Raw genomic sequence first — 27,924 nt, 5'->3', positions numbered from 1 at the left:
AGGGACTCTTCACTGGCCACAGCCCCATCCTGGCTGCAGTCCTTTGTGCCGTTGGAGAATCAGTGTGACAGCTGGGTCCCATGCTTGATTTGGTGCCCCTGCTGCTACCTAGGGGCAGGAATCTCTGGGAACTAAGCATATAGTATGTTGACTGTGGAGGTACAATAACTTAAATCTTGGTAACTTTGTTGCAGGGTTTAATCTTGCCGTAGCTCAGCATTCATTCATTCATTCATTCATTCATTCATTCATTCATTCATTTAAAGAGCTGACCATTTCCTGTTCAAAAATTCTGGGGATTGGGAAAAAATCAAGAGCAAGGTTACAAGTTCAATACACATTGTCTTTTGTTTCCTCTACAACGATCGTAGTGTTAAGCAGGCATTTATGCAGCAATGTATATACTTTAATGTATATGTTGCAAGGCTTGCATTGCACATAAGTCATTTTCCTAGTTTAAGCTGAAATCCACATTCCATTTACATGGAAGTAAGCTCTACTGAATTCAACAGGACTTACTTCTGAACAGAGATGGTTAGGATTGCACTGTTAGGAATCTTCTTCATGGAGAAATAAACACATTGTTTTTGCTATGTTCCCGTTGAGCACAAGCTGTGGATCACTTTGCCAAGCTCAGCCCACAAGCTTTAAGAAGCCATTTAAACACCGTATTTTTCGCTCTATAAGACGCACCAGACCACAAGTCTGGAGGAGGAAAACAAGGGGGAAAAAATCTGAATCTCAGAAGCCAGAACAGCAAGAGGGATCGCTGCACAGTGAAAGCAGCAATCTCTTGCTGTTCTGGCTACTGTGATAGCTGCACAGCCTGCATTCGCTCCATAAGACGCACACACATTTCCCCTTACTTTTTAGGAGGGAAAAAGTGAGTCTTATAGAGCAAAAAATACAGTAGCAAGATAAAATGCCTTGTTCTTATTTTTTAAATAAACTTTTTATGACAGAAAATAATATAAAATGAATATGTGTGGTATAGGTATTTTATAGAGATAGTATTTACCCTACATTTAAATGTTAAATAAATAAAGGTCACACTAGGGCCTTTTCTCTCTTACCGCCCCTTTTGCCTCCCATCTTTTTGTTCCTTCTCTTCTTACCTTGTACATTCCCACTCAGCTGTCAATTCCATCTCTTCCCTCCCATTCACTCCAATGTTGCATACTACAGCCTCACTCCCACCTTGCTTTCTAACCACTTCATACATGCACTGCTTATATGAGGGGGTCCTTCTAGTGCTTGTCCAACCAAAATACATCTCCATGATAAGAATGGGATACAGCTCCAAAGCCCACATGTGGAGCAACACTGGCATATGGGACAGAGTCTTACATGGAAGCCAGAATGTTCTGGAATAAGTGGGATTTCCTCTGAAGGGCAGGGTCACTTGGGGAATCTTAAGACGTTTTGCTGTTAATTTATTTGGCACCTCCGTTGCCTCCATAAGCTATTAGATGCCATTGCAGGCAGATTTTGAAGGACATGTGGTGGGGGATTAGAAGAATGGAGCACCTGGTGGGAATTGGAGGGCATTGCAAGGGTAAGGAGGGTCCGCATTTTTTTTAAAGGTTCAGGTTAGGGGCATCTTTGAAAGTCAAGGACAGCCAAGAATTGTCATGCACCATGTATACTCTGCATTACAACACCAAATCGAAATTATGCACCAATAAAATACAAAATTGTCCAGCCTGAATAAACTAAATTAAGCAAGTTTGCTTATGTTTTACATAATTTGTTCTGCTTATATTGGGCTGTATTTGTTATATTTCATACAAGGTAGAACTATAGACTATTTCATTTTAGAAATGTTGCTTCTAATCAACTGCTTTATGCAATCTCTCTCTCCTTGTTTGACGAGTTTCTTGCTGTGTGCAACGTGCCCCATTATTAACTTTATACATTGTGATTAGATCCAGCTCTTAGTGATTTTAATGTATTGTCTCTTACTAACAAAGAATTATGGTGATTGGTGTTGTTTGTTTGAGTTTGTTTTTGTTATGAGGAAGGGCAAAGGCTATTCAGGGTGCTGAGCTTTCTTTTGCTGACTGTTAAAAGAAGTCCTGTTTTGTGTCCAAGCCGACCTTTCTGAGATTTCACCAGGCCTACGTTCTCTGGGGCATATTTTCACAGCTGTAAAGATTGGAAACTTGCGATTTCAAGATTTTCTTAGAAAAATATATGCTGGGAAATATTTGGCTCGGTTCTAGATATGATAGAATCTGGCAATGAGTGCGCAGAAGGAAACAAGAACCCGTTTTAAAGAAGCCAAAGTTATAGGAAAACTGGGCATGAAAGGACACATGGGAAAGGATTTGGTAAGCAGGTGTTCAAATGTTAATGCCAAAGGGAAATGAGGAGACTGGAATGCATTGTACTGAAAGGACATGAAGGAAATAAGAGAAACCTGGTAGAGCAGTGGTTGGGTGTAAACTCTATGGACAGAACAGGGAGGTGGGCGCTGGAGGTAGTGTGGCTCTGTATGTCAAGGGAAGACGTAAAATCTAATATACTAAAAATTAAACTTATGTGGGTATAAATACCAGAATTGCACTATTACCCCACAGACACTAAAACTCTGACAATGATAATGAGATGGAGGAACCTTCTCTAGATCCAACCCATTTATTTCCATATTACGGACTGGGAACGCAGGCTGAGAGTCCAACTTCCTCAGGGTCACCCAGTTTCCGTTTGATACCTACCTTGCCATGGTGTGTCACTTTTAAGACAGGGAAAGGAATAGCTGGATAATGAATTTCTTCACTTCTGCAGGCCACTTTGACAGGTGCGTGACCCGAGCCTCCTGTCAATCACTCAACTGCACTCCCAGTTATTCCTTTGTATCCATGGCTTGAGTTGAAGATGGGCTGTGAAGGACAAAAAAACCAAACTTCTTTTGCAGGTGCAGTTTGAACCCCCCCCTATCTGTTTTGCTTTCCTGGCTTAAAGGCAAGCCAGGGGAGTGATGGACATTTCAGAAGTGCAGGTTGAGCTTGCTTCTGATTCTTCTTCTAGCTGCAGCTTGAAGTTTCCTGTCCCCGATATTATATATGTCAGGCCAAGGAAAGGGAATAGTTTGCCCCAAACAGCCTGATGGGCCTGATTAGGATATACCTCATGCTTGTGCCCAGGGCCACTAACATGGCAGCCTGATTTCTGCTGTTCCTGCAGCTTCTCTTCATTGGATTTATAGAGGGGTTTGATGTAAAACCGGTATAGATTGTACTGTGGAATTATTGTGCAGAGAATGCAAACTGGCTTTCTCAAATTCACATTGTCCCATTGTAAAGAGACCTTAAACTGCATACTCCTGCTCTGACCTTTTGGTCATGTAATCACCGGCGCATTTACGCCATTGTAGACTGGTCTAAACTAGTCTAGTCTGATTTTAAACCCCCACCTCTCAGTTCACTCAAGTGGGCAGAGTGTTTTTATCCTTCGTAAGGTCACAGCCGGGTATCCCCTGCAGAAGAACATTGTGCGATGCCCCGCTGTATCCAAATCAATCTTTCCTGCTGGCTAATTAAGCACCAGTTTTCTTACTTATCAACTTGGGACTGTGTAATTAACAGCCCGGGTTGCCGTGAATAATTGAAAGTTAGGCACTATCTTCAGGAGATGGAGGGAACCTTCTGGATACTGGATACTGAAATAGAGTGAAGCTTGATCAGAATGTAGAACTGGACTTTCTGTAGTTCTGAATCTGAATGTAGTGGGGGGAAGAAGTGCACGAAGGGTAGCTCTGTCAGGGATTTCTCCTTGTTTCACGCCCTGTGCCCTTCCTGTGTCCTTTGTCACTTTATCTCCCTTGAGCTTTCAGAAGACATTTGGTTCTCCCTGATACTTCTCTGTTCTGTCTCCCTGGGCTCCTAAGTGCACTAGGGTGGCACAGGGGAGGAGTCCTTGCCTTCACATTGTGCCCCTTGAAATTACTTTCAGGAAATGTTGCTAGACCTTGGCAGGTGCAAATAATTGTCCAGGCCTTTTGAAACACACTCCTGAAAATTTATCTTCTTTATTCCCCACTTTGGTTTATGACACTTTATAATACTGCCCTGAGGGAGTTAATGCCCTGCCCTGCTCCTTCTGACATAACTACTTTCCCTTAAACCATGGGCGAGGAACTGTTTTTCTGTTTAGAGGGTAATCTTCACGCTGGCATGGGGTGGTGCCAGAGCCAAATGTATGGAGGCACCCCCTTCTCCTTCCCTCTTTTTCTGCCACCCTCCCTATTTGCTTCTCCTTGCTGGGGCTCCTAGATGTCTTGAAACAATGTTTTCTGACCAGAAGCATTTCTGAGCTCTGGTTTCAATTAAGATCTACATACAGTCCTCTCTTCTTTCTTTTTAAAAGCTTAATTGGAGCTAGAGGTTACCTTCCCCACCTTAAAAAAAAAAGTAGGGATGGGGAATCCCAAGTAGCTTCTGTTTACATTAACTAAGTATATGGTAATTTTAATTTCTAAACTGTGTTTGAATAATCAGAGATGAGAGCAAATGGGAAAGAGAAATTTCAGAGTAATCTTTAGCTCATTAGCTTAACTATAGCAATAGTAATTCCCTAGCAATAAGAAGCTCATTAAGTCAGATGGCTTGTGATATCAAGATAAAAGTGGTATTTAAGAATGTGACCTCTTGGTCAGGCAGGTAGCTGAGCTCTCTGGTTTTAATACCCCATTTTGCTTAGCCCAGTTGGATTTTACCTTTAATTAGCTGGAGCACTGGTTTTCATATTCTAGTATGTCTGAGAGCTGACATTTCCTTCACTTGGCAATTGGATTGGATGAATTCTGTTGAACATGATTCTTGGGTCTGGCTCTGTTGGCTTATCCTTCCCTGGGGGGCAAAATAGGTTTGATGGGGAAGCCATTTTTCTCTCTCTTCATGTCACTGCTTCATTTATATTTGTAACAGGCTCCATTTGTGGAATGCTCTTCCCTTGAAAATGCCAACGTTTGGTTTGTATTCAATGTTAGTCATGCTCCGAGTAGACCCATTGAACTTAATGGACAAGATTACCTTAGGTTAATTTATTTCAGTGGGCTTACTCTGAGCAGAATTTAGCTGGATACAACCCTTTTTCATTTCAGAATCAAGTGAGATATTTTTCAGTGTATCTGTGCTGTAATTACCTATAGTAGGTAGCATTTTCTGTGATTTTTTTTTTGCTGTTCTTAGTTTTATTTGGTTTTTATGATTTATGACTGCATTTATGTAATTTTACGGAATCTGCATCTTGTACCTTGGCCTGGGATCCACTGAGATGAATGAGATGAAGGGTGGGCTAAAATATTCCTAATAAATAAAGAACTAACCTGTGTGTGCAGGTGAGGGAAGCTCCCCCTCCCCTGTTGTTCTTAGATGTATTTTGTCGCTTGAAGTACCTTTCATCTCACACTGGATTACTTTTTATACCTGAGCTAGGCTCTGAGAAAAGTGCCTGCAGTGATGGAGCATTGAGAAGTGAGGCGAGGGGCGAAGTTCAGCTCTCCTCACCTGCACACATCTTCCTTTTTTTTTTTTACAGCTTGAACTTAAACACAAACAGGGCAACTATGGCTGCCATAAAGTTTGGACTTGAGCTGTGAAGGAGCACAAAACACATACCCCCCAAACACATTGAAGCTAAAATCCGGGATGGCATCTTCCTGGGCACAATTTCCCTGGTTTTTTTATCACGATAACACAGCGGCCATTTTGGTTGCCATGATCTTGCGCAATTTTGCGGCACTGTTCCCACCACAAAAGTGTTTTTTCAGACATAGTGTCCAAAAATACATGTTTGGACGCAATGTGCAAGACTTTGACTCCGAAAAAGTGCTTTTTCAGGGGGGTATTGTACCACGAAATCAGGACAACCAGAATGACCATCATTCTATAGTGATAAAAAATGGGATGTCCTGGTTTTTCTGGGATACTTGCAGTGTATGAAAGTAGATTTTGTAGGACCAATATAAAGCCTCATGAAATTGGAGTTTGAAATTTTGTGGGGAGTCTACATGAGGAAAGTAGGCATCTGGCAGCAGATGGCCACCATCTCAACTTGTGGAGGATGACTGGGATATTGACAGAGAGGGCAGAACAAGTGTGGTCACTTCTGGGTCCTCCCATGCAGAGTTGAATTGTAGAAAAAGAAAAGTCTGAAGAAGACTTATTACACATGCTCATATCTAATTTGTACCAAAGAAATTTGATGCCTTGTAATCCAGGACACCAATAATGTGAACATGGAGGTCTCGCTATCTGAACACAGTGTGTTCTAAGGAAATTGTCCATTAGGCAAGTGTTAGCATAATGAGTGGACAATTTCCATTGATTCCTATGGGGAAATTTCTACTGCAATCCTGGCCACAAAATTTTGACCTGCAAATGGGAGAAAAACCACTGAATTTTGACCCCCAAAAGACGGGAAAAGCTGCATTGTTTTATCCTGTACTTTCCATATATCCCATGATATATAAAGTAGTTGTGTTCTTTGTTATAAATCAAGCACTGCTAGGAGTTGTTTCTTTTTGCTTTACGATGTATTTCTTATCAATAAAAAAATAGCTGTGGTGAAAGCGGTTTTTTTATTCTGGAAGTAAAAAGTTTGAGAACCACGGCTGTAAAGTGTGGCCCCCCCCTGCAGGCTGCTTAGAGAACAATCCTTTTGGGCCCTGAAGAGCTACCACAGGGAGCAGTTTCTTCTTATGAGGTGATTCTGAGGGAAAGTGGAAGATTTGAGATAGGAAAGAGTTCGCACAGGAAGAGTGACTAAAAACACCCTTCAGAGGAGGCAGTGGAGGAGGGAGCTGCAGCTTTCTGCCCTCACACAGCATTCATCAAACAGTAGCTCTGCAGCCGGGGAGTGAGAGGAAACTGAGGCCTACAGGAGCCATGTAGACCAGAGCTGTGTAGCAGCAGACAGACTTGGGAGACCAGTTGTTACACACTAGTGGATGTAAAACTATACATTGTAATTTTATATTGTGAAGTGCCTTGGGATCTTTGGGAATAGGGTGGTATACACATTTTAATACAGTGGTACCTCCGTTTAAGAACTTAATTCGTTCTGGAGGTCCGTTCTTAAGGTGAAACTGTTCTTAACCTGAGGTACCACTTTAGCTAATAAGGCCTCCCACTGCTGCCGCATGCGATTTCTGTTCTCATCCTGAGGTAAAGTTCTTAACCTGAGGTACTATTTCTGGGTTAGCAGAGTCTGTAATCTGAAGCATCTGTAACCCGAGGTACCACTGTAGTAGTAGTAATAATAATAATAATAATAATAATAATAATAATAATAATAATAGTAATGGCAGTAATGGTGGTGGATAACTGGTTCATTATTTGACTCTTATTTTTTTTAAAAAAAAATATTTTTAGGCCACCTTTGAGAGCAAAAGCCCCACCTCAAGGCAGCTTACAAAGCAAAATAAGAGTACATAGTTAAGTAATACTGCTGATAAACTGTAAAAACAACTGTCCTTTTAAAAATGTTAAAATCCAACAAGAAGATATGGCTCAGACCATCAGTCCAACAAGCACCTCTCAAGAGAAGCTGAGGAAAACAGATGTGTCTTCAAAGCTTTCTTCAGTTCGTTTCTTAAACGAACCTCAAGGAGCTTTAGAACACCGACATGTGCAGGCAACGTTTAAAGTTATATACAAGTCAGCGGACCTAAAACATGGTGGGAAAGGGCAAAACTAGAGACTACGTCAGAGTTTGAGTCTGAGGTAAGTTTATCTGTCTTTCATTGTGCAAACATTGGTGTAAGGCTGGCATACTGTTTGTGTGAGACGGAAAAAAACGCACCAATTCCATTTTTTTGTTCATCTGTGTATACCCTCTGATTCTCATAACAAAGTAAATAGTATAACGTTGTGTGATATAGCGGAGTTTTAATGCTTAGCACAGGAATTAAATACTCACTAGTTGGTAACCCTATGGTACATTCTGTGTGGTCTATAAACAACTGTACATCCTCCTTCAAATATTTTTAAGCAGTTGAAATGTGTCAATGTATTTCCTCCTGTGCCTTAATCTTTTCTTTTTTGCACAGGTATTGTGGGCCCAGGAGTGTCTTTTGTAAGAATTTCCTTTTCTTCTCATAAGCTGTCAAGGTTAATACCGATTTTTAGGTCTAAATATGGCAGAGCATTTCCATTAATGTGGCTATGGACTGCGGCTGTCTGGTGCTTTCTAAGAGGCTGAAAAAGAATTCACTGGTGTTTATCTTTTGTTTTTGCATTGATGTGGGGAGAATTTAAACATCTATGGTAGTTCATATTCTTCTTGGAGTATACTTTGATACCTTATAGGTCATGATCTGTATAGTTCCCATGATTTAAAAAATATTTCCACAGTCCTTTCTATCTTCAATGTTATTTTTCCATCTGTTTCCTTGAAGATTAGTTATTTAATTTCAAGCAATATCGCTGTGGCTGCTCTCACACTATACATTTAAAGCACATGACTTCTGCAAAGAATCCTGGGAGCTGTAGTTTACCTGCACAGGACTGCAATTTCCAGCACCGTTAACAAACTACAGTTCCCAGAATTCGGGGGGGGGGGAGTAGTGTGCTTTATATGTTATTTAAATGTACAGTGGTGCCCCGCAAGACGAATGCCTCGCAAGACGAAAAACTCGCGAGACGAAAGGGTTTTGCGGTTTTTGAGCTGCTTCGCAAGACGAATTTCCCTATGGGCTTGCTTCGCAAGACGAAAACATCTTGCAAGTTTGTTTCCTTTTTCTTAACACCGTTAATACAGTTGCGACTTCGAGGAGCAACTCATAGCACGCGGTGTGGTAGCCTTTTTTGAGGTTTTTGAAGACTTTGGTGATTTTTGAAGCTTTTCCAAAACTTTTCCGACACCGTGCTTTGCAAGACGAAAAATTCGCTAGACGGAAAAACTCGCGGAACGAATTAATTTCGTCTTGCGAGGCACCACTGTATGGTATGTACCCAGCTAAAAATGCTGAAGGTGGTATAGTCAAAACCAGTCCCTACTTTTCTCCTACTGACTTTGGACCTGGAATGGATTTAAAAGTGTGTTCTGAGGTTTCTATTCGCCCGTCTCTTCTTCCCTCTTGCCTGCTTGAAGTCCTGTTCAGCATCAGTTATTTTTCCTTGGGTGGACATTAAAATAGCCAACAAGTTAAACCCAGATTTGTCAAGCTCTAACTTAAATATCCGCTGTGGTGGTTTTAGTGTTCTCAATTGGCTAGAAGTGTAAGGGAGTATAATTATACCCTGACTTTATAGATTTGTCTCACGGCTCGTTTATTCTAAACCGTTTTGGAGGGTGGCAGCCTTTGCTAAACACTCTACCTGCCAGCTTTCTTTGACCCCCACCTTGAATGGGAGATTATGGTGTCTCCCTCTGTCGCTTAGTTGTTCACAGCAGTGATGCACTGCTTGCTTGATGTAAAGTGGAAGGTTTTTTTGTTTTTTGAAACAAAGTGCACAGCACAGTCTTACCATGACACTGGTAATTTGCTACTTCACAGGGGCAAACCTTGAATGCTATGGAAGGTAAGATTAGTCAGACAGATCTTATCTGTGGTGGGACAAAATCCACTGTCATTGAAATGAATGAAATGTAGCTTGCATTCATGGTGCGCTCAGGAGAATTTCCTGAAGAACTGTGACTAATGGTTTAGTGTGGAGATGCCATTCGGTTTTATCCCCATGCCCCAAAATGTTTTGGGCAGCTCTGTACAACCCCCCCCCCTAAAAATCTCTGTCCTGAACAGCTGATCAGTACTGTGTGAGTTACACACATGCCTATTTCTTTTAAAATAAGTGGCCTTGGGACACTTGGGGGGTTACAGGGTACAATTTGCCTCTGCCCCTGCAAAGTAATATGTACCTGAATGAATGCAGTTCTTATATTAATGGTTGGGGGCAAAAACCCTGAGACCACCATCTGACTAGCGTAACAGGTAGCACCAACCCTGTCAAAACATATGAAGAAAGTTAAGCCATGAAAACCAAGTTAGATATCAGAATACATGAATTAAGAACATAATTTTAAATGGGTGTTGACAGCAAAAGCATTTTAAGATGCTTCACAACTTTAGATGTTTCAAATAAAAAAGCAGTTAATGTGTTTTATAACTTAATTCATATTGTCAGGCTTTGAAGGCTTGACTGTAAACATTTAAAGTCATTATTATTCTACTTTGTAAATGTAAAACTAGGCACCTGTTGCTCACCTTGCTAGAAGTAAAATCTTAGATCTGTAGTGAGTATTATCCCAGGTTATCTAATACTTTAGCTTGTTAAGAAACATAAAACCTCCAAATGAGCTGTACTTTGAGCAAACTGTTCAGGTTTTGCAAGGTTTGTTTGATCTAGCTTGCAAAATTTCTGGCTTGTTCTGCAAAGTACTTTGTTTTGATTTAGTAAGCTTTCCTCCCATTGTGAATAGCAGGGGATGGGGGATTTATAATTGAAAGTGTCACAGGGGCAAAGGGTGAAGGCCTCCCACACCACGGTCCAGATCTCTTCCAACCTACCTCCTTGCACCCCCCTGCCAAGGCCAAATAACTTCATGTCTAGTTTGTCCCATAGTTCTTGGAAAACTTTCCAAATGTGTCTGTAATGTTACTTAAGCAATGTTGATGGAAATGAAATGACAAGGGAAGAGCAAAATCAGGAAATTAATTTTAAAGTGGGTGGGAAACCTTGGGTAATTGCCATACAGACTTATATTTTTTTTAAATGTGTAAGTAATGTGGAGAAAATGGCTTGATTTCTGTTGTAACTTGCTAAGTTGGTCAGTTAGTGTATCCTATGGAGGGGATGTCTTATGACTCTAAAATGTGTCCCAGAACACTGATTTACTTCGGAAAAACCCTCCATTGTACTGTATTAAAAATGACAGAGGTTAGGGACAGAAACACCTATCTTTTTGGTCAAACTGAAATTGAAAGTGACATAAAATCATTTTTGGCACCTAGTGCAATAAATGTTATGAAGAAGACATGTTCAGGAGAGATTAGGTGCCCCTCTCAAGGAGAGAGGACATGAATTCACTAAACAAGAAGTATTTGTGACTCGGAATTGCTCATTGTACAGGAGATGAAAGAATCTGCTCTCTGGGAAAAAAGAGAAGCGATCTGAGCAAGTGGAAAAATTAGAATTGACCTACTTGGCGAGTCAGCAAGAGGTTTGTTAGAGATTGCAAGGAAGGAATGTCTGCTTTGAAATGATAGAGCTGGTGGTGATGGGATGTTCACTGTTATGTCAGGCCACACCAGGCTCAAGCCTTGCTGTTTTACAAGGTTTATTAAGCAGTTAATATTAAAAAGGAATGGCTGAATCTGTCAGTTTTGGTTTCTTTCAGTTTCTCATTTTTTCCAATCTTACTTTCAGTTCTCCATATTTTCACATGCACATTTTAAAAATCCCCCACTAATACACACATTTGTATGCAGTTTTGCCTATTGCACTTGCACACATTTTTAAAATCCTGTTTCCCTCTAATATAATGCAAATTTGTGTATTATTTTCACTAATATATGCACTTGTGTGCACACTTTACCCTAGTATATGCATTTTTGCATACATTACTGAACGGTGGTATTGAAATTTAGTATATAATAACAACAATAAATAATCTGTCTTCTCTGATTGGTGCATCTTGTACCGTCACAGTACACTTTTCAACAATTGGTCAGATGCACCTTTTTACCTAGTTATTTGGTTAAGAAGATATTTTTCCTGTTGCTGCCTAATGTGCACTGCTGTTCTCGGATGCTATTTTGTCATTGATTCTTTTGTGGTTTTATTTCATGGTTTTATTGTAAATTGTACTTGTTTTAATTGTGGCATTTTTGTTACCCACCCCGGAACAATTTGGTAAAGTGTGGGCTATAATTACAAATAAGAATAGTTCTTACAGTCACCAGGAAATTTTTCACTTTGTAAAAACACATGCACAGAGAGATGCCAGAATCTGGAAATAAATTATGTTTGAAAACCTATATTGTCAGTTTGGCTGAGGAGGTTTTGGTCCACCCAAGGGTATTTGCAGGAATGTGAATGGGCCAGAGTAAATTCTTCAAATAACTAGCATCAGAGAACATGGCTACTATTTCAAGCCATTCTGGTGACTGAACAATAGTGAGTCTAGGTAAGCCTAGCCTGAGAAACTTGTATTCCAGGACCTACTCCATTGTTTCTCAGTGGATAGATCTGCTCTCTATCTACAGGTGGGCCTAACATCCAAGCAGTGTCTTTCAACACACCAGTAAAATTCTTCAATTCTTTCCCTGGCTCCCTTCACCTCTTTCAGATCTTAATTGCATTACTGCTGCAGTCAACTTCACAGCCTTCACTCATTGCAGTTCCCTAAAAACAAAATTTGCACTAAAAACACCAACATACCAGGATAACACAAACCAGTATAACAGCAGAGGACAACATCAGGGTTGTCATACAGAGGTCTAACTCCCATCAGCAAAATGGGTATAATAATACTGGGCTACTTTGCATGGCTGGCATAAGTTACATAAGCCACACTCACAGTCACAGCTCCAACTCCTGCAATATGGGTTTAATAATAATGATATGCATTGGCATTAACAGAGTAATTTTTAAAATGGTTATGAACTAAAAAAGATTCAAGACAATGAGTCTTTCATATTAGTCTTCTGTTTCTCTAATTGTCTATCTTCTTTCCTGAAGGCCAGTCATTGCTAGGACTTCATTCATTAGCTAAAATTACTAAAAGTAGGAACAGCCTAGTTTCTGGCAAAACAATTTAGAATAGTGGCTGCACATCTTGCTTTTTATGAAGGGTGGAAATCTGGAGGTTATATATGACTTATTGAGGGTAGCCATGGGTCTGCCCTATTGTTCTTTGTTTTTTTTTAAAAAAAAAGATGGAACTCTGGGGATTTTGACTTCTCTGAAGTACGTCGGTGCTCCTGGGTCCACCCTACATATTAGCCATGGATTTGTTAAAGAGAAAGTAAGATGAGGTTCTCTGTAAATGCATGCAAAATAGTATTTAAAAAGCATTTAATTTTTGAACACTCCTAAAATAACAGGGCAGCCCAAGAAAGAAGAGATGTTGCTTAGAGTATTGATGTTTTGATGTCCCCTGCTGCATCTGTGATGTCCCCAGCCATCTATAACCTTTCAAAGACTAGTTCACAGATGGAGAAGAGGAAATTAATACTGATGTCTTTGTCTGTTACTCTTTCAGGTATCATTTGGGATTCCTGCCTGGTGGTAAGTGTAGCCTTAAAATTTTGATCAGAAAAGAGGATTGTACCAATAGTGTAGACTAGTGAACCATATGCCAAGACTACAGTAATGACACATGCTAAAGCTGAACAAAAACTTTATGCAACTTTGATTTTAAAAGTCAAGATTCAGTTTGTTTTTAATTTCAGAAATGTCCAAATGTTGCTTTTGACTTTGTGGGGTACTTCAGAATCATAATCATGACATAATAATTGCTGGTATCAAATTGACAAATTCAGTACTTTTAAAATAACCTTTTTTTCCTTCCTAAAGCCTTTCATTCTGAAATATTCTGTAATTGTGAATTTAAGAAATGTTAATTTGAGGAAATTTGCATGAGGAATGTTTGCTCCAACTTTTCCCCAAGTTTAATGTATAGCACATCATATTGTGGAGGCAGAGGGTCACTTGAGTAGTGTACATCTACGCATTCTTCAAAGGTGACTCCCTCCACCCACTGGCCTTCATGAATCTGGACGCTTTCTTTTTCTTTCATTGAAAGTTGACATTCTCATGGCACCTTTTGTATGTATGTTCATATTGCCGTGGATGGGTTGCTTTCCATTCTTTAAAGTCCTTAAAACAGAATTATTGCCCGTTGTAGAAAAACAGGTTCATTACTGGAAAACATTTTGCTGAATTTCTGTAGGAAAACCAATTGATTAATCATTTTTAGCATCATGCAACTCTGCAACTCTGCCTAGAACAGGACACCCCACGAAATTCCAGGCATGGAAACTGTCCCTGCCCATAGCGCCTCCATCTTGTCTGGAATTGGTTTCAATTTATTGGCCCACAGCCAGCCGATCACCACCTTCAGACTGGGTCAGTATCTGTGCTGCCTCTCCTGATTCAGATGGCACAGAGAGATATTGGGTGTGACCAACGTATTAATAACATTTTGCTCCAAATCCACTGATGGCAGCTCCCAACAGCTTCAAATAGATGTTAAATAGAATGGGAGACAGGATAAACCCTGCAGAACCCTTCAGGTGAATTCCCAAGGAGAGGTCTTCTATTGCTCCTCTCTGAAATCACCCCATACGTAGGAACAAAAACACTGCAAGATGTGTGTTCGCAGCCCCCAATCCATGTAGGCATTCCAGGAGGATGCCATGGTCAGTGGCATCAAAAGTCACTTAGAAGTCAAAGCATCAGCACTCCGACATCCCACTCCTGACAAAGATCAAATAAAGACAACTAAGGCAGTTTTTCCTGCCAAAACCCAATCTTAGTTGGATTGGAATGGGTCTAGACAATCTCCTTCCTCCAATTATGCCTGAAGTTGTATCATCACTGCCTTCTTGATTTCCTTGCAAAAAAGGGGATATTGGCGATTGGGCAAAGGTTGTCTAACACTTTCTGGTCCAGGCTGGTCCTCTTAAGGAACTGGTATACCACTGCTGATACCACTGGTCACCAGAATTTATTGTACCAGCATTTATCCTCCTGCAGTGAGGCATTTATCAGTCCCTGGACCCACCCACTCAATCCCCTTTGGAAGCTTTTATTAGCAGATAAGGGCAAGGGTCGAGAAGGCATGTGGTAGACTGATTTCCTTCCAATAGCTTTCTCACATGTTCAAGTCATACTAATTGAAACTGATCCAGTAAAAAATGAGCAGATGGTGTGCTGGACACTTACATAGGACTAGTGCTAATTTTGGACAGATCCAAGTGGCTTTATCCTCAAAGTGCTTCACTAATCTGCCACAGCAGGCCTCTGATGGTACCATCATCTCCTCCATCTGGGTACATACCCTTTGCCAAATGGAAAAGCTCTGCTGGATAGGTACTAGAGGATGTACTGGTGGCAGAGAAATAGGTCCTCTTCACCACCATCATGGTCACATAGTAGGCCCAACAATGTGCTTGTACCTGTGTTCAGTGAGATATGTCTCAGGATATACACCACTTGTGATTCAGCCATCATCCTTCTTGCTTTATCACCTGTAGCTCCCTGGAATAATAAGGAAATCTGAAGGCTCCACAACTTTGAAGAGGGCACCTGCGAGTATTTGTGTAGAGGTCCCTTCCCTTTCTGTCTCTCTCCGTTCCATAGTGAGACCAGGGTCTCAACAGGAGCTCTGATCATGTCAGAGTCTTCAAGAATTTCTTTGATTTTATAAGTCTCTGAACACCTTACTGGGTCCTGCACCCCTGATGCCAACAAATCCAAATATTGCCAAAAAATGATCCATCTATGAAAATGGGTTCACCACAAACCCTAATACCAACAGATCCCTGCCTAACTTTCTTGCAAAGACCAGATTCAGGGTATGTCCTGTGACATGGGTTGGGTCATGATGGATGTGGTGATGGTCCCCCTGACCATGCAGAATGGATTTTTGTACACATTTGCACATGTTGATAGTAATTATCTGAACAGCAGTGCTTTAAAACCCCCCACTAAGGTAGAGAAGGAGTGTATAGAGAAGATAGAACAGTCAGCAAAATAATCCATATTAGCTTAATTCCTTTCATTGTCTTAAGAAATAAAATTCCAGCATGATAGCCACTCACCCCTCTCCATTTACTGTCATGGAGTGGAGGGGGGCAGAGCTCTACTTCCAACACATGCTCGTCGCTGGCAACACAGAAATGTCAGAAATGCAGTGGTGCCTAGAATTCCCACTAGGATGGTGTTATCACATTTTAATATGAGTCTCGGTGCTTCTAATTGCTTTCAAATCATTGTTTTCCTGCATTTCCTTGATGAACCGGGCATCTGGCGTCATTGGAGAGACGGTAAAGCAGACAGCTGTGTTCGGAATTAAAAAAAAACCCTGATTGGAACACATAAAAGGCATAAAAATTAGATTTTTCTTCCTCCAAGAAATGTTTACATCTATATTTTTTTTAAAATAAACTTTCACCATTTGTGTTCATTTGTTAAGCAGTCATAGGTCTGTATTAGGGCTCTTCACATCAACTCGTTTTTGTGTGTAATGCATTTGGATTGTATTTGACATATCTATTTTAATATGCTGAATTTATTGTTGAGCTGCCTGCTTTGACAGGTCTGATCTAATAGGGAATGCAAACCACAGCTGTTAGAATGGCTTCTAAGCTTGCTTTCTATTTTCAAGGCTAAGGTGTGTGTTTATGTATGTAATAGGATGGTTCTCAATAATGTTAAGTGTGCTTAGGCCCTATTGAAATATATATGAAAAGTTAGTCACAACTAACATGATTCCATCAGCTTCAATGAGACCTAAGGTTGGACAACTTAGCCTGGATCCAAGTGGAGGAGGAAAGAATTCTGTGTATAGATAGAGATAGCTGTGTGTAATGTATATTCCAAGAATATTGTGCCCCATAGGCTTCTGCTTTCCACATTTCCTTTCTTGTTGATATTCTCCATCTCAACAGTACTTCCTTCGAGTTTTAACTTGTGCTTCTGGAAATCTGTGGTTAGCAGTTGTCCAGAATCATTTTCCCTACGAGCTTTCCAAGAAGAAGAAGAAGAAGAAGGGTCTGCAAGACAGGTGTTCCACCAGGCCTTTGGCCAAGGCACAGTCTGATCCCGTCCTTTGGTAATCCTCATAGAACTCTAGCCCAATGGTTGCCATTAATTTGATTCTGAATTGATTTTAGAATGTATTTCAATTAATTGATTGTGATTTTATGTAAACTGTTACTTTGACTGTTGTTAGCCGCTCTGAGCCCTGCTTCGGCTGGGGAGGGTGGGATATAAATAAAAATTTATTATTATTATTATTATTAAGAAGAAGAAAAAAGAAGGGGGATCAATTAAGAAATAGGACATACAGTATAAAATAACACTTCTGGCTGTTCTTATATAGCATACTTCATGTATTCAGAGTGCTTCACATATGTTATCTCAATGGTCATTGTCATGATTATATACATATTAAAATAGAGAGCTGAGGCTGGGAGAAAGATAGCTTTCCTTTAGGCTACAATCCTATAGTACAGTACAAACTTTCTGAGGAGTAAGTGCTGTTGAACTCAATGAGGCTTTCTTCTGAGGAGATATGTATAGGATTGCACTGTAAAGATGCCTAGGTAAGATGTGTTTGTGGCATAAGTGAGGCTTGTAGTAGGGACTTCTCAGTTCACACTCCTGGCCACTCTGTTACAATGATGCAGGGAGGAAGAATAAGGGTGTTTGACATTCCTGGTAGGGATGTTGGTTGTCATCTGACAGGAGTCCATAATGTCTGATCCACACTTAATACAACAGTCTTGCCGCCATAATTGAAGTTACTTGGGGGAGGGGGAGAATTGCTTCCCCTAGCAGCTCAATCATGCAGAGCAACATCCAACTTTTTCTTAAATTTTGACTGATATTTCCATTCCTTGACTATGTACAAGTGTGTGTAGAAGGAGAAAGAGAGAATTGGTTTCCGGACCAGAAAGCAGGGAAATGTACTGCACTAAGTGTGGAACTGCCCTTTTAAGCCATGCTACAGCCACACAGTGGTAACTTATGCTTGTGCTTTAGTGCAACGAGTGACAGAAGGTAGATTGGGATCTGCTTAGTGCTCAAAGTGCCACCCCACTTTTCAGGTGGATATTATTGGCCTAACCATCCCCTCTTCATTTTTCCTTCCACTTCGGGCATTGGATCTCTGGATGCTTTGCAGTAGATCAACAAGGGTTTTCGAGTCTTAAATGTCTAACAGGAGCAACAACTAGAGATTCTATCCCTCTTGGATCTTATTTAATTGGGTGGGAGGCGTGAAGTGAATTTTCCTGTAGAATAACTAGGAGCTCATTTTTGGTGCTGAACATAAATTACTGGGCTGAGGCAGCCTCCTATTAATTTTTGTGCATATCTGTCCCCTGTGTTACCCACCATTCTTTTGTACCTGACCTACTCAGTTTGTAGATCCCATAACCCTGAAGTCTGTTTGCCCCTTTCTTTATACAGAACTTGAAGAGATTTGGATGTGGGGCAGAAGGATAAGGTTTCCTGTGCTGGATTTTAAAGCTAGGAATCTTTTTTTTAATCAAGCCCTACACCTACTGAATTGAATTGCTATAGAGGTGAAGGTGCTGTAGCTGCTGGCTTTTCTATATATACACATCCAAATACTTTACTTCTGCTATAACTGTTTTGCTCTTGGTATTCTTGTCCATGTAGTTATGACAAGGATAAGTGGCAAATCGTTAAAGCAGCAACCAAGAATGCAAGATTTTGCTGTTAGAAGTGAATTAGTCCTCTTTGAAGCCAAAGAGGAGTGTTCTTGAATTAATGGAGTGTGCCTAGATTTTTTGGCTAAGTTCTGTTTACTCAAATGTCCTTGCTCTCTTGATGTGCTGAGGGGTTCTTGCATAAGTTGTAAGCAAAAATCAGAAACTCTGGCCTGCCTTGGATTTATGATGTGACTTAAGCTGCCAGGGGTAAAGCACCAGATTGTCAATATTTATGCCTCGTTGTTAAAATATATATTCTGCTGAGTGCTTGGGGTTCCTCTTGCTGTTGAAGTGCAGGTAACATAACTTGGATCTCTCTCTTTCTCTTTAGAATTAATTGTGATGTTATAGAGGGGCTTAATTCCAGCCAGGATTCAGACTCAAATTTGCTTTTAGAATTGAAAGAATGAAGATTCATGCTTCTGAGCAAGTGCAAAGTGCTTTTTCTCCCAGGAAATAACTGCAGCTTGCCTTCTGTACCTGAACTAGAATGTGATTTTAGGAAACAAAAGCTTAAACCCCAGCAACTCAGTCACAGGGTTGAAAGGAGTCTTGTAGGGCATCTACTCCAACTCCCTGCTCGATGAAGTAAAACCAGAGCTAAAGCATCCCCTACAGATGGTTTTCCAGACACTGCTTGAGGGGAACCCGCACTAGGTAACTGGTTCCAGTGCTGAATTGCTTTTAGTGTCAATGATTTTTGCCTAATGCTCAAACTGAAATCTGCCTTCCAGTATATTAATCCTATTATATCTAGTCCTACTCTCTGAAGGTCCAGAAAAGAAGTCTTTGCCCTTATCTATGTGACAACCCCTTGGATTTTTTAAGGGTGCTAAGATGTCCCTGGGGACGTGGGTAGCGCTGTGGGTTAAACCACAGAGCCTAGGACTTGCCGATCAGAAGGTCGGCGGTTTGAATCCCTGCGACGGGGTGAACTCCCGTTGCTCGGTCCCTGCTCCTGCCAACGTAGCAGTCTGAAAGCACGTCAAAGTGCAAGTAGATAAATAGGTACTGCTCCGGCGGGAAGGTAAACGGCATTTCCGTGCGCTGCCCTGGTTCGCCAGAAGTGGCTTAGTCATGCTGGCCACATGTACAAGCTGTACACCGGCTCCCTCGGCCAATAAAGCGAGATGAGCGCTGCAATCCCAGAGTCGGTCACGACTGGACCTAATGGTCAGGGGTCCCTTTACCTTTACCTTAAGATGTCCCTACTTACTCTTCTATGCTTCAGACTAAACGTACTGAGTTCCTTCAACTTTCTCCCTGGCCTAGGACTTGTATTTCCCCTTTGTTCCCCTTTCCTGACTGCGCCTGGAATACTGTGTACAGTTATGGTCAAGCTTCTTCTTTGGGGCCAAGTGCTTAGACACAGCAATCTACCCTGATGCCATTAAGAAAGCTCTGCTGATGTGGTTAGCACAGTAGCCTGAGATGAGAAGAGGAGCAGAGTTTCCAGTAAGGCAGAGAGAAAGTGAGACAGAGAAGTCCTTGGGGAATGTCTGGGATTCATTCTGCTAAACACCTTTGTTGAGCAAATTATGCTGCTGGATAAGGGAGGACCAAATACTTACTAACCTTGTTCAGCGAAACAAGGAATTTCCTGGGCAGTGTTTTACCAGTTGCTGGAAACCTTATGAGGGGAAAGTGCTGTTTCATTCAAGTCCTGCTTGTGGACTTCTCATAGACATCTGGTTGGCCATTGTGAGAACAGGATGCTGGCCATTGGCCTGGACCATCAGGCTCTTCTTAAATCCCACATCATCTCTGTGTTGAACAATTTGTAACCTACAAATTCCATGCAGGTGAGTAAGGAGGGTCGGATTGCTGTAGTTGTCTTCCACCAGCTGACTTGCTTTCTATGCAAGCTGCAAAGGGAGGAACGTTTCTTACCTGCAAAGAGGCTAGTAGCCTACTTTTCTACACTACCCATGAAGTATGGCCAACATGCAAATACACAGTGCAAGCCTGTTAATAGGTGAGTATAAAAACGTGCAGTTTAATAACTTCTGTGAGAAGGAAATAGAGCAGGCTCTTAAAGGGCTGTACCCTGAATTTAACACCATAGTCTAGATTAGAGCTTCTCAACCTTTTTCTGACTGCGGCCCTCTTCCAACCTTGTTTCCTTCCTGTGCCCCCCGCCCCGTCCTACCAGTAGAAAGGTAGCTATTTAAATGTTTTGTTTGTAAATATAACAGCACCCCACACACTAACACTGCTGCAGCCATGTACGTTGCCTGTGACAAATGAGATGTAGACAGCTTGGTGCGCACAGCAGTGGAGTGTAGAAGTAGGAGGGAGAAGGAAGTGGAAGTGACGTGTGGCGATCCATCCACTGGAATGCAATGTTACTTCTCTGTTCACTCTACTTCTCTATTTTCTTTTTTCTTAGTCACTTCTCTGTTTCCTTCATTTCTCACTTCCCTCTGTGGACCCCTAGTCTCATGCCGTGGCCCCCTATTTACGTTATTTTCACCTGTGGATCCCCTTGGAATATCCTGGGAGCCCCTAGTTGAGAAACACTGCTCTAGATAAGTTCTAACTGTTATTTAAACCTTGGTTGTTTTTTATTTACTACTGACCTTCATTAAGACCACAATATATTTCCTGCTGAATCATGCAATTTCCATCATGCATTCTGTTCCCATTTTGCAGTCAGCTAAATGTTTTTGACCGGTGCTCATAAGGCATGAAGGTGATGACCTGCCTCTGTTTGTCTGCAAGCTACTGGGCATTTTTCACTAAAGTTTGGTGGTGTCTGCCCAAAGAGATTATAATCTCTACTAGATTGAGGTAACAGGGATAGAAGGAGAGGGTGATGATTTATTTATTGTTACTCTTTATTGATTAATTTCTTCAGTGCTTTTAGTTGAGCAGCAGTTAATAAAAGTATATTGAATTAAAGAATGAGTAAAAGCAACCTAAATACACAAATACATGTGTGACTGTTCCTGGTTGTCATTGGCCTGATATATACAAGAAACTATTTTTTTTACTTAGTGAGACTGTATCTGATCCTGGAGAAGAGCTTATTGTCGTTTTGCTTCTCTCTGCCCTGTTAACTGCACTGAACTAAGCCAAGGTTTAGCATAATGTGCCATCAGAACCAGGCCTCAATTTAAGATTTCTTCTTGCTAATCGTGAGTTGTAACTGAGGCTTGTTCTTAAATCGTACAGAGTTGAACCGTGACATTAATTTAAAACAGGTTCTAGATACGAGTGTTAATAAAACCCTCAGTTTCAATTGTTTAAAATGCATTTTCAGCTTTTAGCTAGTTTGCCTCTCCTGATTCCTTGGGTCCCCCCCTTTCTCAAGAGGAGGTTGAGGATATTGGTCAGTTTCACAAAGAACATGGAATTACCTGGGATCAGAGTAAAGATGCTAAATGTGCAGTAGAATGGGGAGTTAGGGAAAAGTAAAAAAAATTAAGGCTTCTGAGTTTTATGGCTCTGGTCATTTAATGAAATGCTAGAATTGTAGGACTGAGCTTTAAGGAACCTTTGGGCTGTGAGAGCCTTCTGAACTGAGGCACATCCTCTCTGTGAATCTCTGGGAGCCAAGCATCTGCAGCAAAGAATGGGGGTGGTACAACTGCTTTCTGTTTGAAGAAATCTCAAGGGATACTTAAATGAGCACATGTCCCCACCGTTATTTTATGCTCATGATGAACCACAGAGAGGTAAAGAAATGGCACCTCTGGGAATTGTGTACATGATATATTGTCTCCATGTAATGTCACCTGAGCCATGGATTAGCACAATGAGAGTGTCTAGGGATTTCTAAAGCCATCAGGCTGGTGCTGAGCTTTAAGCAGACACTGCTCAAATTCTATTAAAAGTTTCCTTTTTCACCATGAGGGCTAGAAACTTTCATATACTTCTGGTAAAATGCAGGCTATGCCAGCTTGCTTCCTAACAGGAGGGAATAATCTGAATGTTGATAAGTGAGGAAGAACTGTGGTTATAGTTTCTAATAAAAGCGCCTTCACTTGAGAGCTAAGTTTAGCACACAGGGAGCCAGGAATACATAAACAGGCATCTTCCTTGATGTGGGTTACACCCCCATGATTTTGCTGTTACGATTTTGCTCTGCTGGACTTCCAACAAGGATTGCAGAAAGTGTGCCACCTTCCTCAGAACATGTAGGACCTGGCTGAGAGAGTCTTTCCTGTCCATTAGAGCCACACCAGTATAATCAAATCATAACATCCAAATTGTGAAATGATTTGGAGCAGTAGTAAATAAGTGATGACTCCTGTCTTAGTTCTGATCAGTTGAGTTTACCTCTTGCCTGACCACCATTTTCTTGCAGTAATACAGAATTTATTTATTTTTTAAAAAGAAATTTCAACCAACTTGCCCTATTTGTAGCTTCACAAAATAATGAATATTAAATGCAAGGCTGGTTGTGTGTGTGAGAGAGAGCATCGGGCACCTTTTGAGGCCTGTGCCCCAGTAGGGACCCTGTTGCCAATCTGTGGCACCTTCTGGTCCTGCTGCCACTGTTACTTTCTGTTGCTGTTCATCGTCGTCTTTGAGTGGACGAGTAGGAAAAGAAGAGAGAAAGGGCAGTAATAGTCTTTGCATACTTTCTCTCTCTAGATCATGATGCGAATTAGACCCAGAGATAAATGAACGGACTGTGGCAAGGAGGAAGAGATGGATGTTCTTGGCATGGGCCGCACTATGAGCATCTTGCTCTTTCCCCTCCCTCCAAGTCTCTGTAACCTGCACTGCTTATATGTTTGTACCTTTTCACAAATTGCCCCAAATAACATTACCAGTTCATCACTTCACAGGATTTGCTTGATGATTATGTCCCCATATGAATAAAGTGACACTACACCTGCCTCCTTTCAAAGATTGCCCAATACATACCTGCACCTATTTTGGAAAGGCTGCTCCCCACCAGCTATGCTGGTCTGTTACAACAAAAACAACACATCCCCGTGGTACCTTTTAAATTTGGGATGGGGAACCAGTGGCCCTCCAGATGTTGGACTTCAACACCCATCAGACCTACCCAACATGGTTAGGGATTTTGGAAGTGTAATCAGGTGGCATCTGGAGGGCCAAGGGTTACCCTCGCTGCTTAAAAGACTAACAAGTTGTAGCATGAGTTTCCACAAACCAGAATCTTAATTTGTCAGGGGCGAAAGTAAGGCAGCATTGCAGCAACAAGGGCTGATGTAGGGGGGAAAAGCCTTGTGGAAGGAGCACGTCCACTAACAAGTGACAGAAGAATGGCAAGAATGGAAAATGCAAACCTACTTTGCAAATGTGTCCTGGATTTAAAATGACTGTCCAGTGCATATTAAATAGCATTGTAATAGTACACAGGTGCACACAAAGTACTGTGAGAAGAATCTTGTTGCTGGTGAGAATGCTAATTGACACAAGCCAGAGGGAGGGTTCACCCACAGAGTTAGGTGCCTATACAAAGGGGTGTCATAGATTAATCCCTGCAGAGTTAAGACAGTGTGTGCTTTTTAAGTATTGTTTATGCTATGTAAATTCCCATATAATAGCCTTCTCGACACATGATACAGTCAGTCTAGGCTAGGGCTTGATTTCCTTCATTGTAGCCTTTTAAGTTTAGATTTTTTTAAAGCAATCCAGTCTATATTTTGACCACCAAACAGAAAGAGGACAGAATTTTTATGCAGACTTTTAATCCATTTTATCCATTTCCCTTCAGTTGCACCCCCCCAACAAACATTATTTACAAGCACTTTAGTTGCCCTTTTCCTGGTTTCCTTAAAGTCTATGCTTGCTGTTCTTTAACAATAGTAGATCCCACCCCCCCTTCTCTCCTTCCTTTGGGCTGGAATTTCCTCTTTCCAAGGCTAGGTTTGCTTTTTGAAATATGCTTGGCCACTGTTTGCTTGCCTATGTCGTTTTGGTTACTGCCATCTGCCTCCTCTATGAATGTCAGGAAGCTTGTCAGGGGACAGCAATAGGGTTAAAAAATTGATTTCTGCTTGTGTATGTTCATTCTCTTCTTTTTAAATATTCTCCTATTGTTGAGAAGATAGAAGATTTGCCTTGCTTTTTCAGGCAAGAAAAAAAATGTTGCACACTGCAGCCCTCCCTACTGGCTAAACTAGACTACTGCAACTTGGAAGGAAACCAGTATTCAGCAAGAGAGAACTGAATTGTTGGGTCCCCCACTTGACAGTTTGCCTGCCAATAGCAGTAGAGATCCCTTTTGTCTCATGAATATTTACCAGGGCTGCCCCTCTCCTTCCCAGGCACCGTGATCAGCATTCTAGAAAATAGCATGGCAACCAGGCCATCCTAAGGTCTTGCAGAGGCCCCTCAGCCCTGAAAATTAGAGAATTAAAACAACATAATCTTAACATTAGAAAAGCAAAATTTGCAGGAATGTAAGTCACTTGGATATTAACACTGGGTAAATGAATTGTGTGTGTTTTTAATAGTAAAACAGCATTATGCTGGTTAAAACACACACTGTTAGAATTCTTTTTACTGAAGTAAGACAATGAAGTGAGCATTGTGATACATTAACTCTCTTCCAAGTTAACCATGAACTACACAGGAGTGCAAATAAATGGGAGGGGCATGGAGCACAGCAGGGATATCAGGCTGGGAGTCTGGTTGACCTGACTGACCTCCTATACCCTTTTAAAATGTGGCTCTTTTGGGGGGGGGGGTTGGGTTATTGTTATTGTTTTGATTTTATATATTGTCATCTTTTCTGTGAACTGCCCTGAGACCTCTGGGTATAGGGCGGTATATAAATTCAATAAATAACAACAGCAACAACAACAACAACAACAATCCTGAAATCCCGAAATCTGTAGGCAGCATGTAATCTAATTTTAGGTTATCATGTATCGTTAAAAGTAGGGCCTTCTCAGTGGTGATATCCAGGCCTTGAGAGCTTTGTGCACAGCTGTGTGGAAGGATCTGTGGACTGGGGAGATGCTCCTTTTAGCAGGAGCCACATACCCCATTATCCCTGCTCTCTTACTAGGCCCCACTGGCTTCAGTTCAATTCACTCATCCACCAAATCTAGCTTGAGAGAGTGTAAGTGAACAATGTGAGCTGCCTGGGTCTCCCATTGGCGGAGGGGTTTCAGATTGACTACTCTTCTTTGAGGTTCTGCAAAGGGGGAAAAGAAAGAAGACACTTGTGAAGGTGTGGTGATAATAGGTATGGTAGCGCTTTCTTGGTTCCTCTAGTTTGCTCTTCTAGAGCACCGACTGAAAGGCTGAGAACTGAGCAACTTCTCCCTCCAGCTTGCCAGACCTATACTCAGGGTATGCTACGCATGCTCATGTGCCCTCCTTTTGTATCATGTTCCTCACAGCTTAAGCTATATTTTAGAAGCAGTTGCCATGGCTGCCAATGGAAAATTTCTATCAATAAGCATGTGTACCATTTACTTGTTTTGTTGGTGCCCCTTTTAAACAGCTTTCACCCCAGTCCTGCAAAGTGCTTTGAATAGAGGGGGAGCTGGGGAGTGCTATTGGGACAAAAGTCTCAAAATCGGTGGCTACAGGCACTGTGTGCACTTCTGGAATAGTGTATCAGACCCTTCTCTTCTAGTACTTGCCTGACAACAACTGTTTCTTTTTCACAATTTTTAAAAACATGCAGTGCAGCAGAACAAGTCAACATGATAGTGCTCCTTTGTTGGAGACCTCTTTAGAGAGAAACTGTCTTCCAATAAAAAGTCATCGCTTCATCTGCTTTGCACACACACACACATCTCTTTCATAGGGGATTATCACAGCGACAATGCTATTAAACCCTGTGGCATTTTAGTAGTCCGTTAATTTGCTTTTCACTTTGTTTGATTAGCAAACTGGAGTACCTTAATGAACAAAATTAGCTCTAAGACGCCATTTTTATCTGTATCACTGAATCTAAGGCCAAAAGGGACCTTTGGATAACCCAGTCTGAGTTAATGTTTGTTGTCAGCTATCCTGCCCTATGTGGCTTTCTGCAGACAAAACCACAATCAATGTTGTGCTGGAATTTAGTGGTAGCCTGTGTTGGTTTGTTTTGAAATTCGTGTTTTTTAATTTTGGCTAAGCCGTCCTAAAGTTTATTCCAGGCATTGTTGGTAAAGCCCTTCCAAACTGTTGAATCTAGCAGCAGTGGTCATGGTGGGGGTGTGCCCTGACTAGTAACCCAGATACTCCACTAGCAAGCTCTGTAGTTTTTGTAGACACATCAGCTTGACCATCGCCCCAGGAAAAATATTTTGAGTCAGGCCCCACAAGTGCATTTGAGGATCCCACTTTCTTGGTTTGTGTAGCCCAAAGAATTGGATCTAAGGACTGGACTAAAAGTTGGTAGCAGGAAAAATTATGTGTGTTGTGAGGTGGCCTACCCGAAGGTACTTGATCTGGAGGGTTGCATACATTAGGTTCTCAACCTCTGCTGTAATCCTGCATTCAGATGGTGTTGTGAGTTAAACGGTCCTGTTATTTAAAAGTTCACTGTAGCTTTGTGAAGGTGATTAGTAACATTTTTATTAGATATTTGCAGATTTGAACATGTTTTTTACATGCTAATATTAGCTCTGAAGTGTGAGGGTTTTGGGGGGTGGGCGGCAGGGGGGAAGCTATGTCCTTAATCCTGTCTTAGAAGCTGAGCTTTCTGTTACTGAAGCCTTTCACTCTCATTCCAGATGCTTATGAGCTGCTGGTGGTTACCTTTGTGGGGAGGGGTACACCAGTGCACTTTGCATTTGCTCAGAGGCACTCTTACTGTTACTACTTCATTTGTTTCTCGGGATAAGTCATTGCATTGAAGAGCAGGTTCTTGGCCTAGGAAGTGCTGGCTAAACCCTGGCTGGAGCTGCCCCATAACATTCAAATTGGCTCCAAGATTTGCACTTATTGGTGCTGAAAGCTACCTAACAGCACACATTCAAATGGGTATTTAGGAACCGATGAGGCCTACAAGCCATTCTCACTGAGAAACGGTGTGCGTTTTTCTAGTTCATAAATGTGTTCAAAAAGGGATGTAATTTATAATGGCAATGTTGACAGAGCCTTTAACTACAGCCCTGCAAAATGGGAGGCCGTGATATCATTTTTATGTGTGAAAAAGGTTTACAAGTGCAGCTGCATTTCTTCTCGATAGCCAATAATTCAGGGGAACGGCTGCAGTAAGGAGTGTTAAGCTGCAGTATCAATAACACTTCTGCAAATCTGTTTTGGGAATGTGCATTATTGTTAAATTAGTCTCTGAAAATCTGGAGATACTGACACCATGGAGCATGAAGGCAGATGGAGTCTGGATCATCAGCTTTTATTTCCAATGAGATACTTGAGGGTTCATTAGTTAGAAGCGGGATTTTTGGTTTCTTCCTACAGGCTTTCAAATATTCAGGCAGAGTAAGGGACTTTTGCTTCCTTCCTGACAGGAACTAGTCCATCATAAAAGCATAAACTCAACCCGGTTAATATTGATTTTTTTCTAACCTAAAAAGGCTCTTAATGAAGCTCCAGGTACCCAGATAAAGATGTTCACTGAA

General features: G+C 41.3%; 1 protein-coding gene across 12 annotated transcripts in view; it reads left to right on the top strand.

Annotated features, from left to right (window-relative positions):
• Positions 1 to 27,924, top strand: part of SKAP1 (src kinase associated phosphoprotein 1) — a 353,915-nt gene that overhangs the window by 39,736 nt on the left and 286,255 nt on the right. For 10 of the 12 annotated variants that reach the window (XM_083470124.1, XM_083470125.1, XM_083470131.1 and 7 more), the window contains one exon: positions 13,210 to 13,235. In XM_083470124.1, the coding sequence (XP_083326250.1) occupies positions 13,210 to 13,235 (26 nt within the window). Of the gene's footprint in view, positions 1 to 6,618; positions 6,709 to 6,753; positions 6,955 to 13,209; positions 13,236 to 27,924 lie in introns of those variants that run through there. The other 2 variants (XM_083470121.1, XM_083470122.1) reach the window with 2 other exon arrangements.

The sequence above is a fragment of the Podarcis liolepis genome, assembly GCF_965112155.1.
Source record: "Podarcis liolepis genome assembly, chromosome: 13".
NCBI classification, from domain to species: Eukaryota; Metazoa; Chordata; class Lepidosauria; order Squamata; family Lacertidae; genus Podarcis; species Podarcis liolepis.
The sequence above is the reverse complement of the archived record's forward strand: the minus strand, read 5'-3'. Positions and strand labels throughout refer to the sequence as shown.